We start from the raw sequence: 12624 nt of genomic DNA, 5'->3' as shown, positions 1-12624 counted from the left end.
TCGCCGCAGTAGGGGTTGAAGAGGACCAGCGCAGGGTCTCCTGACTGGGTCTCTTCCCCTCCAGACCTACAAGCGGCCTCAGGGGTTCTTTTGGTCATCTAGACCATTCACCCTTGCCTTCCTCAGCGCGGATCTGCTGGCTTCCGACCTCATTTCAGCCGGAGCCATTTTCCAGCCACCACTTGCCTACAGCAGGAGGATCCCAGAGATGCAAGCCTCAGATTCTCCAGCACCTCAGCCATCGGGAAGGATTCCCAACGCTATGGAGAAGCAAGTGGATCAGCAGGCTGGCCCACCAGCAGCTAAACGCAGCAGGACCAACCCTGCTGCTAAAGGTGAAGGGGTGGGATGCCCAGCTAAGGGGAAGGCTCCTAAAGCCAAGCAGCCTTCTAAGGCTGAGGAGAGACTAGCTGCTAGGAGGCAGAGGGCCCTGGAGAAACAGTTCCAGAAGGCCTTTTCTGCCCAGCAGGCCCTTCCTCCAGCCCCTACTCCTGGGAAGGAAGGGGTTCCTGTTCCATCTACCTCCAGACAGGGGATTCCTCCCTCCCTTCCAGGGGAAAGAGAGGAATTTGATTTTTCCCCTAACCCATCCAGGGCCTCTATGGGTTCCCCAGGCCATTCCCTGGCAGCAGATTACCTTGATGAGGCAGACTCCCTGGCAGAGGAGGGGTCCTTCATCTATTCAATAACTGGGCCAGATACCCCTCAGGCCCACGATCTCCCCTTGCCCAAAAGCATGCAGGAGGTGGTGGCAGAGGCCATTTCCAGGGGTATCACTGATGGGATGATGCAGCTGGCATCTAAGCTTCCCTTTGCATCTGTTAATCCCAGTAAGGGGAAACCAGCTAGGGCACAAGGTCCCCCAGCTAGGGAGGCCTCACCTGATCCCTCGGGCATCAGCGAGGTTTCTGACTCAGAGGAGGTGGAGCGTGATGCTCCAGACCTCTCTGAGGATGAAAATTCCACTCCAGAGCCTCCCCCCTCTCTGGGTCTTTTTAACTCTTCCATGTTTAAGGCTATTCTGACTAAGGCCCGGGCTGCAGGACCCCAGATGGGCCTTCCAGCCCCCAAGCCCAAACCTACCTCGGATCAGGCTTCCATGGAGACCATCGGTCCCCAGGACCCAGGGGCAGGGCTTTTCAACGAAGTTTCCCCCCCCCCCCCCCTTAGACTTGGTTCCAGCCCCTCACCTGTTCCTAGACATTATCCAACGCCAGTGGACCCAGCCTGGTTCCTTGGCAAATCCCAGCGGGAACGACAAGAGGCTATTTACCATGGAAGAGCCTCTGGAGGAGCTTCTAAAGCTTCCCCAGGTCGATGACCCCATTATGTCCCTTACCTCCAATTCGGCTCTACCTGCTGAATTACTGGAGGGGCTCAAGGCAGAGGACAAAAGGGCTGAATCGTCTTCTATCAAGATGCACATGGCCACTGCCTGGGCCATGAGAGCATCTTCTGCCTCTTCCTACTTCGGGAGGGCAGCTCTCTTCTGGCTTCGCAAACTATTGGCCGGCCTACCGGCTGGGGACACTAAAATGAGGCAGAACGTAAATAAAATCATAGCAGCCATAGAATACTCTGCTGATGCCTCACTTAGCGCCACTAAGTTTTCCTCCAGGGCATTAGCCGCCAATGTGACCTCACGTCACCTACTGTGGCTCCGCCACTGGCAGGCAGATGTCAAGGCGAAGTGGAAGCTGGCTTCCGCTCCCTTTAAGGGTGGGAAACTTTTTGGGGAGGCCTTGGATTACTTTCTGATTGAATCCAAGGATAAACGCAAGGTACTCCCAGCCATGACCAAGAAACCTGAACGCAAGGGCCAGCCCTTTCGGAAGCGTTCCTTTCGGGGCTCCGAGCCTTCCACCTCCTCAGGTGGTTCAGGCCGTCCCTTTCCCCAGTCACAGGAACGTCCCCAGGACAGATCTTTCTACAGGGATAGAAATAGACAACAGGGCTACCGTAAACCTTCCCGAGGGGGGTTCTCCAACCGCCCCTTCAGGAAATCCAAGTGACAGTCACAGGGACCCTCCCATAGGCGGCCGTCTCCAACTCTATGCCGCCCAGTGGGAGGAGACCACGACGGACGTGTGGATCCTCAACACGATCCGTCACGGCCTGACCCTGGACTTCCTTTCCCCCCTCCCCCCCCCAAGATCCCGGGTTCGCTGCCCCACTCCCAGGTCACCTCACAAGCTCCAACTAATGAGGGCGGAGATAGACCACCTTTTAGAGATAGCGGCCATAGAAAGGGTACCCGAGGGTCAGGAGGGCACAGGCTTCTATTCCATCCTGTTCCTAGTCCCCAAGCCATCGGGAGGGGTGCGGGCAATCTTGGACCTCAAGCGACTCAACAGGCACCTAGAATACAAGCGTTTCAAGATGCAGTCCCTGCAAACCATCCTGGGTTGCATCAGGCAGAGAGACCTCTTGACTTCGATAGACCTGAAGGAGGCGTACCTGCACGTTCCGATTCACCCGGCGCATCGCAGGTTCCTGAGGTTCCAGTTTGCCAACCAGCATTTCCAGTACAGAGCCCTTCCCTTCGGACTCTCGTCAGCCCCACGCACCTTCACCAAGCTGCTGGCCGCCATCGCAGCTCACCTACGCTCAATTCCAGTGAGGCTGGAATGCTACCTGGACGACATCTTGATCCACTCGTCATCAAGGGATCAGGCGCAACAAGACCTCAACACCACCATTCAGGTCTTGCAACAGCACGGCTTCTCGGTCAACCTGGCCAAGAGCCATCTCGACCCGACCCACAGGATCCAGCATCTCGGCACCATCATCGACTCGGAGTCCTGCAAGGTCTTCCTCACACAAGAGAGAGTGGACAGCATCAGGTCTCTCGTGCGGAGGATCCGGTCCACCAGGTCAGCAACGGTAGTTTCCCTCTCTCAAATGCTAGGGAAGCTGGTGTCCTGCATTTCGGTGGTCCCGTGGGCACGCCTCCACGCGAGGGATCTCCAGTGGTTCCTGCTGCCCCTCCAGAGACGCATGGCCAGCAACTCCAAGAGGGTGATACGTCTCCCTCCCAAGGTAATCTGTTCCCTCCGATGGTGGCAGTCGGACGCTCTCCTAAAGGGTTCCTACTTCAAGGAGCCGGAGCGCCTGGTCATCACGACAGATGCCAGCCTCTTCGGGTGGGGGACGCACCTTCAGAACCAGGTGATCTAGGGCAGATGGTCTCCAGCGGAACTCGCCCACAACATAAACTGGCTAGAGCTCCGGGCTGCCAGACTGGCCCTGAAGCATTTCCTCCAGCTGATCAGGGACAAGGATGTGCTGATCCTGACCGACAACATCGCCACGAAAGCGTACATCAATCATCAGGGCGGCACACGATCCCTTGCTCTGATGACGGAGGCGGAATCCCTGGGTCGGTGGGCGGAACGACACCTCAGGTCTCTGCGGGCAGACCACATCTCGGGAGAGGACAACGCGACTGCAGACTGGCTCAGCAGATCCACCATCCAGAACGCGGAGTGGCGCCTTCACCCAGATCTGTTTCATCAGTTGTCTCTGCGATTCGGCCTTCCAGTTGTCGACCTCTTCGCGTCTCCGGCCAACGCCCAGCTACCCAGGTACTTCACGAGGTTCCAGTGCCCAGGGGCGGAAGGCACGGACGCTCTTCGTTCTCCCTGGCCTCCGGGTCTGCTGTACGCCTTCCCGCCCCTGCCGCTAATCCCACAGGTCATCGGGAAGATCCTGACAGAGGGAGCGGAGGTACTGTTGGTAGCTCCTCACTGGCCGAGGAGATCCTGGTTCGCCGACCTGGTCAGTCTCTCAGTGTCTCGTCCCTGGCGCATTCCTCAGGACCGCATCTCCCTCAGCCAAGGGGCCATCCATCACCCGGAACCCCAGTGGCTGAAACTTGCCGTGTGGCACTTGAAGGGGAGATCCTGAGGCTCAGCGCATACTCGGAGAAGGTGATCCGCACCATCCAGGCATCCAAACGTCCATCAACGATCAGAATCTATGAAGCCACCTGGTCGGCCTTCTCTCGCTGGTGCCTTCATCACCAGATCTCTGCCACTTCTGCCACCGTTCCCCAAGTGCTGGACTTTTTGCAGGACGGCCTTGACAGGGGTCTGGCACCAAACACCCTCAAACGCCAGACTGCCGCCTTGGCCTCCATCCTGTCTACTGAGTCGCACCTGTCCCTCAGCAAACACCCGCAGGTGCGCAATTTCCTCAAAGGAGCCACCAATCTGGCTCCTCCTACCATCCACAGGTATCCTACCTGGGACTTGTCCGTGGTGCTATGTTCTCTGTCCGGGCCACCATTTGAACCCCTTCGGACAGTTGGACTACGCCACCTGACCCTCAAGACGACGTTCCTCATTGCCATCACTTCGGCACGCCGGATCTCTGAACTGGCGGCCTTGTCAGTCAGAGAGGACCTTTGCGTCATCCACTCCGACAGAGTGATATTACGTCTGGACCCGGCATTCGTACCAAAGATCAACAGCGTTTTCCACCGCTCGCAGGAAGTGATCCTCCCGGACTTCTGTCCGCATCCCAGGCACTCCAAGGAACGTGAGTGGCATAAGCTGGACGTCCGCCGTGCCCTGCGGATCTACATGAAAAGAACAGCTCCTTTCCGCAAGTCGGAGGCCCTCTTTGTGTCATTTCAACCTGCCACCATGGGCAAGAAGGTCACCTCCGCTACAGTAGGGCGCTGGATAAGGGCGTGCATCCAGCTGGCCTACGAACATCAGGGCAGGCCGGCGCCTCCTCGTATCACTGCACACTCAACAAGAAGTGCTGCCACATCGGCCGCTTGGGCCACCCAGGCATCCATCGAGGACATCTGCCGGGCTGCTACGTGGTCAGGCCCGTCACCGTTTGTCAAGCACTATAGACTGGACACTTTTGCCTCGGCTGAGGCAGCCTTTGGGAGAAGAATTCTGCAGAGGGTTGTGGCTAGCCCCGCGCCCGTGAACAGTTCTTCCCTCCCTGGGGGATCATAGCTTTGGCATGTCCCGTGCTTGGACACTCCAAGCAGCGCCTAGGAGAATGACCGTTGTCTTACCTGAATGGTCTTTCTCTAGGCGCTGCGGGAGTGTCCAACCCCACCCTATCAGGGGTCGCGGGGTAGTTTCTTCATTGGACTGGACTATTGCATTGACAGTTCCTTTGGACACTCCTTCGTTTTTAAAACTGAGCCTCTGAGGGGAGCAAGAGGCGGAGCTACAAGAATTCGAACTCAGTCCTTGGGCAGCAAGCTGATGTTAACCCGTGCTTGGACACTCCCGCAGCGCCTAGAGAAAGACCATTCAGGTAAGACAACGGTCATTCTTACAGATGTTTCATTACCCAAACATCGAGACAGAACTTGTACCACATAATATTCTTTATTTTTTTAAAAAAACTTGTGCCACATAATATTCTTTATTTTTTTTAAAAAAACATATTTGAATGTGAAATATGTTGTTCCCTTCTTAGAAACTTACGAGCCTTCGGAACAATTGCAATTGCAACAGCCACATCACAGCAGCTCAAGTGAAAAAAGCCTTGGCAAGCTCCATTTGACACAGGATCCTACTGCTAATGCAGGTCTTCTTGCTCCTCTTCTGGACGCTGTTCCACCTATCTCTGTGCAGATCCCTTCTCCTTTTGCAGCCCCTGTCCAAGAAAAGGCTGAACCTACATTCCAGACTGCTGGTGATGTTGCCCCCATCACAGTCCCCGATTCATCCATACAAATCAAGCGGGAAGCTGTGTCTCCAAAGCTTAGAGAAGATTGCATGAATGTTCCTGAACAGAGTACTTCATGTTTCCCACAAGCAGAGCTTCACTTGCCGGATAGTATGTTGGTTTACTATATATTAAAGATAGGTTGATCTCTACATCTTTCTCTCTCTCTCTAATTATGATTATGGAGTCTTAATTTTGGATGAAAACTAAGCTATATTGATCCTCCTCTCCTGCTGGGCTGCTTAGTGAGCAAGTCTAATCTTTAGTGAGTTCAGCATATACAGTATGCAGAAGTGGTAAAGAAGTAAATTCATGACAATAATTGTGTCACTTTAACCAGTCTGTGACTTTTCACTAATGACTCAGCTGGTGGATGAAGGAGAGACCAATTCCTAATTACTTAATTGAAGTATTTTTGTGCCCTTAGAGATACTATTGATTTGAATACTTCATTAAATAAATGTCTCAGAGCCCAATTCACTCATAGGTTGGTATTGCATTTATATGTCTTCTTCCTGATAATTTCACAAACAGCTTGAATACCCTTCAATATTGTACTAAGGTTGTGGCTTCCCAGGCTTAATTATGGCTTATTTCTATCCCAAATTTAGCTAAGTTCAAGTTTCAATTAACTTACCACATATAACTTGAGAACAATCTTCCAGAAGGTTTCATTGTTATCTGTTGTGGCCCAGCAGGATCCGGTTGAGTTGCTGATGGACTCAGATAGCGAGGAACCATATGAGTCTGCCCTGGATGATGTGGAGGACCCTGTGCAGGGTTCAGACTCAGAGCAGGCACCAGAGAGGCTGGTTGGCCACCAGGAGGCGCCTGAGGCATGGAGCAGTGGGGAGGATCAAAGGCAGTTTGTCCCTGATGCTAGATTGAGAAGGGCTGAGAAACGGAAGCAGCAACTCCGTAGGCAGACTCACAGAAGATGATTAAGCACAGGTGGTTGTGGATTGGCCCCTCCCAAGAGAGATTATAGGTGAGGCGTTGGGAGGGGACATTTGCAGGAAACAACCATTCGAATTAGTAGTTAAGAAAATCTGTGTATTCTAGCCGTGTCTGTTCGTTTGGACTATTGCTTCATTTGAATTATCTGGGTTGCTCTATTGAACGTGAGTTGTCTGGGCCCTCAGCCAAAGGATTCGTTATCTCAGTAATTAAACAGTGGCAAACAGCCAAGCCTGTGTTCTGGTTTATTCACAGGCGTGGGGGGTGGGGTGGGGGGTCAGAACAGTTATCTATATTGTATAGATGCAGAAGTTATGACAGGAGAAAATGACTTGCCTCAATCCTATTTACAGGAGCTGGAGCCAATTTAATATTAGGCCCAGAGTATGAAATAATATCCTGATTAAGTGCTTGAATTGATTATTGATTTGTCACAAAAAATCATATATAATAAAGTTCATGTTGTGTAACAGTTAATTGTTCGGTTAGGTGAAAAGGAATATTCCATCTTTTTCCTTCAGGAAATACAAGTCAACAGCCTTCACTGTATCCAGTTATCACTGCTAGTATGTCATTGTTGGAACTTATTGATTTCCCAGAAGCAAATCAAAATATTCAGAAATCTATTCCAAATATGATGGGGCCTACGTTATCTGGCCATTTTCCCCCTACTAATTCAGGATCAGTATCTTCAGTAAAAACCCAAGGCATGAGAACACCAGCAGGCAGTACCATATGTGAGCCATGCACTGGCTCATTTGAAAACCAGTCATGTACTTCCGAACTTGCTGCAAATGGAAAGAATAAGCAGTCAACTGAACAGCCCGAGCAGATGGCCATCTCTACTATGGTCACCATGGAATTGAAAATGAACAAGAAGAAGAAAAAGTTGAAAAAAAAGAAAGCACTCCGAGCAACCCGTGTTCCTGAAAACAGTGATACAGAACAGGATGTGAGTGATTCAAAACCAATTAGGAAAGTAAAGACTATAAAGATACCCAAGGGGGGGAAAGTAACAACATCCACCCCTCCAAAGCAAGAGGGTAGTGTGCCTGCTCAGGAAAGAAAGAGGAAGAATGAGAATGACAGTGACACCTCTCTTGAATTTGTGGAACTCCTTAAATCTCCTTTGGAAGTGGTGGCCATCAACTCATCGGAATCGGAAAATGAGAAACCAGACAGCCCTTCTAAGAGAGATGCCTTGAGCTCCACAGATAAACTGTTGAGAGAGTCATCTCGATCGGGCTATGATGAAGTGAGCTCTACTAGTGAGATTGGAGTAAGCTATAAAGATGACATAGGCAGAAGGTAAGCCGGCAAACTATATGTGTACTGATTGCTGTCTGCATCGTAGTAGCTTTTAATCTGGCTAGTAGAATATTAGAGTTTATGGTTTCTTAGGGGACCATATAATTGGTGTTCTTAATATTTAGAAATCCTTTAGGAATTCTAAAGGAATATTCAGGAATCCTTCAGCTGAGAAACGGTTTGGAAAACAATTATATTAAATTTGATATACCGAACCATAATTCAGCAAACCATTTATGACAAAAAACCTATTTCATATAAAATTTGAGAAAAGTTTCATTGTAGTTTCTGTAGAAAGACTTACTTCTTTTTCATAAAATATTTTTCCAGGAAGATTCTAATGTAGTATTGGGTTTGTAATGGTGTTTTTTTTTCTAAACTACTTAAATGATCAGTGGCATTCTCTTTCTTCTATAGTGTGGCTGAGACTCAGACACCTTTATCGGCATTACGAGGATCAAAAACCTCATCAGGTACCTCTGTCTGCATATTGGTTTTCTTAACAGCAAAATAAGTATAAGAGCTTTTGGAGGAGAGATGAAGTAGTTTCTTGGAATTCAGTTGCTTCATAATTATGCACTTAAAAATATTCTGAAATTTCCAAAATATCCAGGCTATTTTTTCCCCCTGAGACTTTGACTTGAGGTTTCTTATATCTCTTGCTTGCCCTTTGGTCTGTTTGAACAAAATTGAATATTCTTTCCTTCTTCTATCCAATAAATTACTTATTATTTCTTTTGTATCTATGTACTAACTGATAACCTGGCGTGTCCAGGTATTTATTTATAGGGGGAAAATGTCCAGACCAAACGTAATTTCTAATGTTGGATTTTCCCCATTACCAGAGGGAGCCCCTTTGTGAAGTACTGTGAAGCTGTTACAATGGCAACTCCACTACGCTGTACAGTAGAAGTCATTTTATGGCAGTACAGTAGAAGCCATTTAAAGGCACAACAGGCTGTATCGTAACAGAACACACATCCCGAGGGGTGTTACAGGTGTCGTACCCCCAAAGTATTTGTTTCCAGAGGGTAAATCATCTATGTACCAAGTTTGGTTGAAATTGCTCGAGGCATTTCAGAGTTATGCTGGAAAACACACACACAGACACACACACACACACACACACACACACACACACACACACAGAGGTGATGATAGATGAAGAAGAAACTCAAAGGCTACTTTGGGATAAATTTTGACTCAAGGAATTTAATCATTTGGAACCAACTTTTAACTTGAGATGCGCTTCAGTAAACTTTTGAGGAGCTTTAATGTAATCATTTTGATTAGATGACTGTAAAATATTGTTCAAAGCTAATCATTTTGGTGCTATATTTATTTGTAACATATGTTTGAATGTATTTGAACAATGTTAGTTTTATTCTTCTGGCAATGGAATCAATTTCCATTTCTTTTTCCTTCACACTTAATATTCCCCTGTGGTGACAGCAAGCTTTTTCTGTATGGTTCCAGACTGTATCTATTAAAGTTGGTAAACTCTTTTTATACCGTATTTTTTCCTTGACAAAATTGCAGTTTAGTTCCTTTTCCCAGCTCCATCAATTAATGGGGTCAAAACAAACTTGATTAGTTGCTCAGTGGAAGGGTTAAATAAGGCAGATAAGGGAGACTGTTCAGACCTTGGAAGATTATTATGGGTTGGGAGGGAGAAGCAGCATGGAAGGCTAGCAGCCTTTGCACATGTTGAAGAGGGTGTGGACAGCACTATGCTGCAATGAGTAACGGGTACAAGGAAGAAGAAATGGTTGGGTGGGAAGGCAAAATGGAACCATTAACCATATCCAAACGTATAGAAGACAAAGTGCACTCATATGAACAGAATGTTTAATTGCAAACTTTGATTTGTATTTGCCAGAAGTGTCTTCAGAGCCAGGTGAAGATGAGGATCCCACAGAAGGGATATTTGAGGGGCATTCGGCTTCAGTGAATGCCATTCAGATTTTTGGAAATGTGTTGTACACCTGCTCAGCAGACAAAACTGTCCGTGCATATAACTTAGTGGTAAGTAGACTTGCTGAAGGAGTTGCAGTTGGATTGTGACCTCTTTGACCCAAAGGAAGTCTTGGTGCTATTAAAATGATTGAATAATTAGGAAAGATGGAAAAGTAGGGCCCTCAATATATTTTAGACTGCAACTGTTAACAGCCTTGAGATAAATGCATCTGTTCAGATGAAACTGAAACCTATTCAGTTTTGTGGGGAGAGGCAAAGGACACTTTAAAATATTATTAGAACTCTGTTTTAGAAATTAATATTTGGGAGCTATTAATCAAATCTAGTGAATCTTTTTCATGAAAACATGGTGTCAAACGTTTTCTTAACAGAGCTTAAGTTCATATGAAGTTGCAGCTCTTGAAGGAATGGTGGAACTTACTAGAAGACAATATTAGGCAGGTAGTTTAGGGCTATATATAGGCTGTCCTCAACTAACAATTGTAGTCGACCCTGAAATTAATCATATTTATTTATTTATTTATTTATTTATTTATTTATTTATTTATTTATTTGACTTATCAGTCGCCCCCTCTCCGCAAAGGGACTCGGGGCGACGTACAATCAAAACAAATATACAGATGTGGCATGGAGGAGGTGACATCAATGCTTAACAAATAAGATTCCAATAAAAAGCCACTAGGTTAAAATAAATAATAATAAATTAAAACAGTTAAAATAATTTAAAACCCCAAAATTTACATTTACCATAATTAAAATTGCCAGGGAGGTTAGAAAGTTCTAGTTTAAGACAGGCTGGCTAGTTGGAACAGGTGGGTCTTGAGTTTCGTGCGGAAGGAGCGGAGATCGGTCATTATCCTGATGTCTGGGGGGAGGTCATTCCAGAGGGCTGGGCCCATCACAGAGAAGGCCCTACTCCTGGGCGCCGCCCTCTGACACTGTCTGGTGGACGGCACCCGGAGGAGTCCCCCTCTGTGAGAGCGAATTGGTCGCAGGGATGTATGGGGCAGAATGCGATCCCGCAAATAGCTAGGTCCTGTGCCATGGAGCGCTTTAAAGATGGTGACTAACACCTTGAAGCGCACCTGGTAGACCACAGGGAGCCAGTGCAGCTCACGCAGGAGAGGTGTTATATGGGAGAACCTCGTTCTCCCCATGATTGCCCGCACGGCCGCATTCTGGACCAGTTGCAGTCTCCGGGTGCATCTCAAGGGGAGCCCCATGTAGAGAGCATTACAGTAGTCCAGGCGGGACGTCACCAGCGCGTGAGTGACTGTGCGGAGGGCATCCCGGTCCAATAGGGGGCGCAATTGGCGCACCAGGCGAACCTGGTGGAACGCCCCCCTTGCCACGGGTGCCACATGGTCTTCCATAGACAGCCAGGTGTCTAGGAGGATGCCCAAATTGCGCGCCCGCTCCACGGGGGCCAGTTGCTCGCCCCCGATGGCCAGCGATGGAATACACTGGTTGAACCGGGGGGCCGGTAGCCACAGCCACTCCGTCTTGGAGGGGTTGAGTCTGAGTCTGTTGTCTCCCATCCAGACCAGTACGGCTTCCAAACACCGGGACATCACTTCGACGGCTTCGTTGGGGTGGTTTGGGGTGGAAATGTACAGCTGTGTATCATCAGCGTACAGGTGGTATCCCACCCCAAAACCACGGATGATCTCGCCCAGCGGCTTCATATATGTGTTGAACAGGAGAGGCGAGAGGACCGACCCCTGTGGCACCCCACAAGTGAGCGGCCTCAGGGTCGACCTCTGCTCCCCTGCCAACACACATTGCGTCCGGTCGGAGAGGTAGGAGCAGAACCACTGCAACACGGTGCCTCCTACCCCCAACCCCTCCAGCCGGCGCAGTAGGATACCATGGTTGATGGTATCAAAAGCCGCTGAGAGGTCTAATAGGACCAGGATAGAGGAACAACCCCTATCTCTGGCCCTCCAGAGATCATCCACCAACGCGACCAAGGCCGTCTCTGTGCTGTGCCCGGGCCGGAAGCCAGACTGGCGCGGGTCTAGATAATCAGATTCCTCCAGGTGACGTGGGAACTGCTGAGCCACCACGCTCTCTACAACCTTCTTTAAAAAAGGAAGGTTGGAGACAGGACGATAATTTGCTAGCTCCATTGGGTCCAGAGAAGGCTTCTTGAGCAAGGGCCTCACAACCGCCTCTTTCAAGGCGGCTGGCAGGAAACCCTCACTCAATGAAGCGTTCACAAGTCCCAATAGCCAGCCTCGTGTATCCTCCCAGGATGCCAGTACAAGCCAGGAGGGACACGGGTCCAATAAACACGTGGTGGCTCGCAGTCGCCCACGCAACCTGTCCAAATCCTCGGTGGCAACAGAGTCAAACTCCTCCCAGCATGGTCTCTCAAGACTCGCCTCGGACGTCCCCCCCTGGAACACTGAAGGGGTCCCATTCCCTCCGGATTTGAGCGATTTTATCCTGCAGGTATTCCCCAAATTCCTCTGCCCTGCCCTGCAAAGGGGGCTCCTGCTGCCTCTGTGACAAGAGGGAGCGGGTCACCCGAAACAGGGCGGCAGGGCGGTTCTCTGCGGACGCAATAAGAGTGGCACAATATCGACGTTTGGCCACTCTTAATGCCACAAGGTAAGTCCTTAAGTAGGTTCTTACCTGTGTTCGGTCAAATTCGGAGTGAGAGGATCTCCATCTGCTCTC

General features: G+C 49.5%; 1 protein-coding gene across 3 annotated transcripts in view; it reads left to right on the top strand.

Annotated features, from left to right (window-relative positions):
* The window catches only part of ZNF106 (zinc finger protein 106), a 51911-nt gene that overhangs the window by 25163 nt on the left and 14124 nt on the right, over positions 1–12624 (top strand). For all 3 annotated transcript variants that reach the window (XM_081936101.1, XM_081936103.1, XM_081936102.1), the window contains exons 10-13: positions 5449–5811; positions 7179–7965; positions 8383–8438; positions 9845–9990. In XM_081936101.1, coding sequence (XP_081792227.1) covers positions 5449–5811; positions 7179–7965; positions 8383–8438; positions 9845–9990 — 1352 coding nt within the window. The remainder of the gene's footprint in view (positions 1–5448; positions 5812–7178; positions 7966–8382; positions 8439–9844; positions 9991–12624) is intronic.

The sequence above is a fragment of the Natrix helvetica genome (assembly GCF_964273705.1).
Source record: "Natrix helvetica genome assembly, chromosome: 1".
Taxonomy (NCBI): Eukaryota; Metazoa; Chordata; class Lepidosauria; order Squamata; family Natricidae; genus Natrix; species Natrix helvetica.
This window is presented reverse-complemented; position numbering and strand designations above follow the sequence as displayed.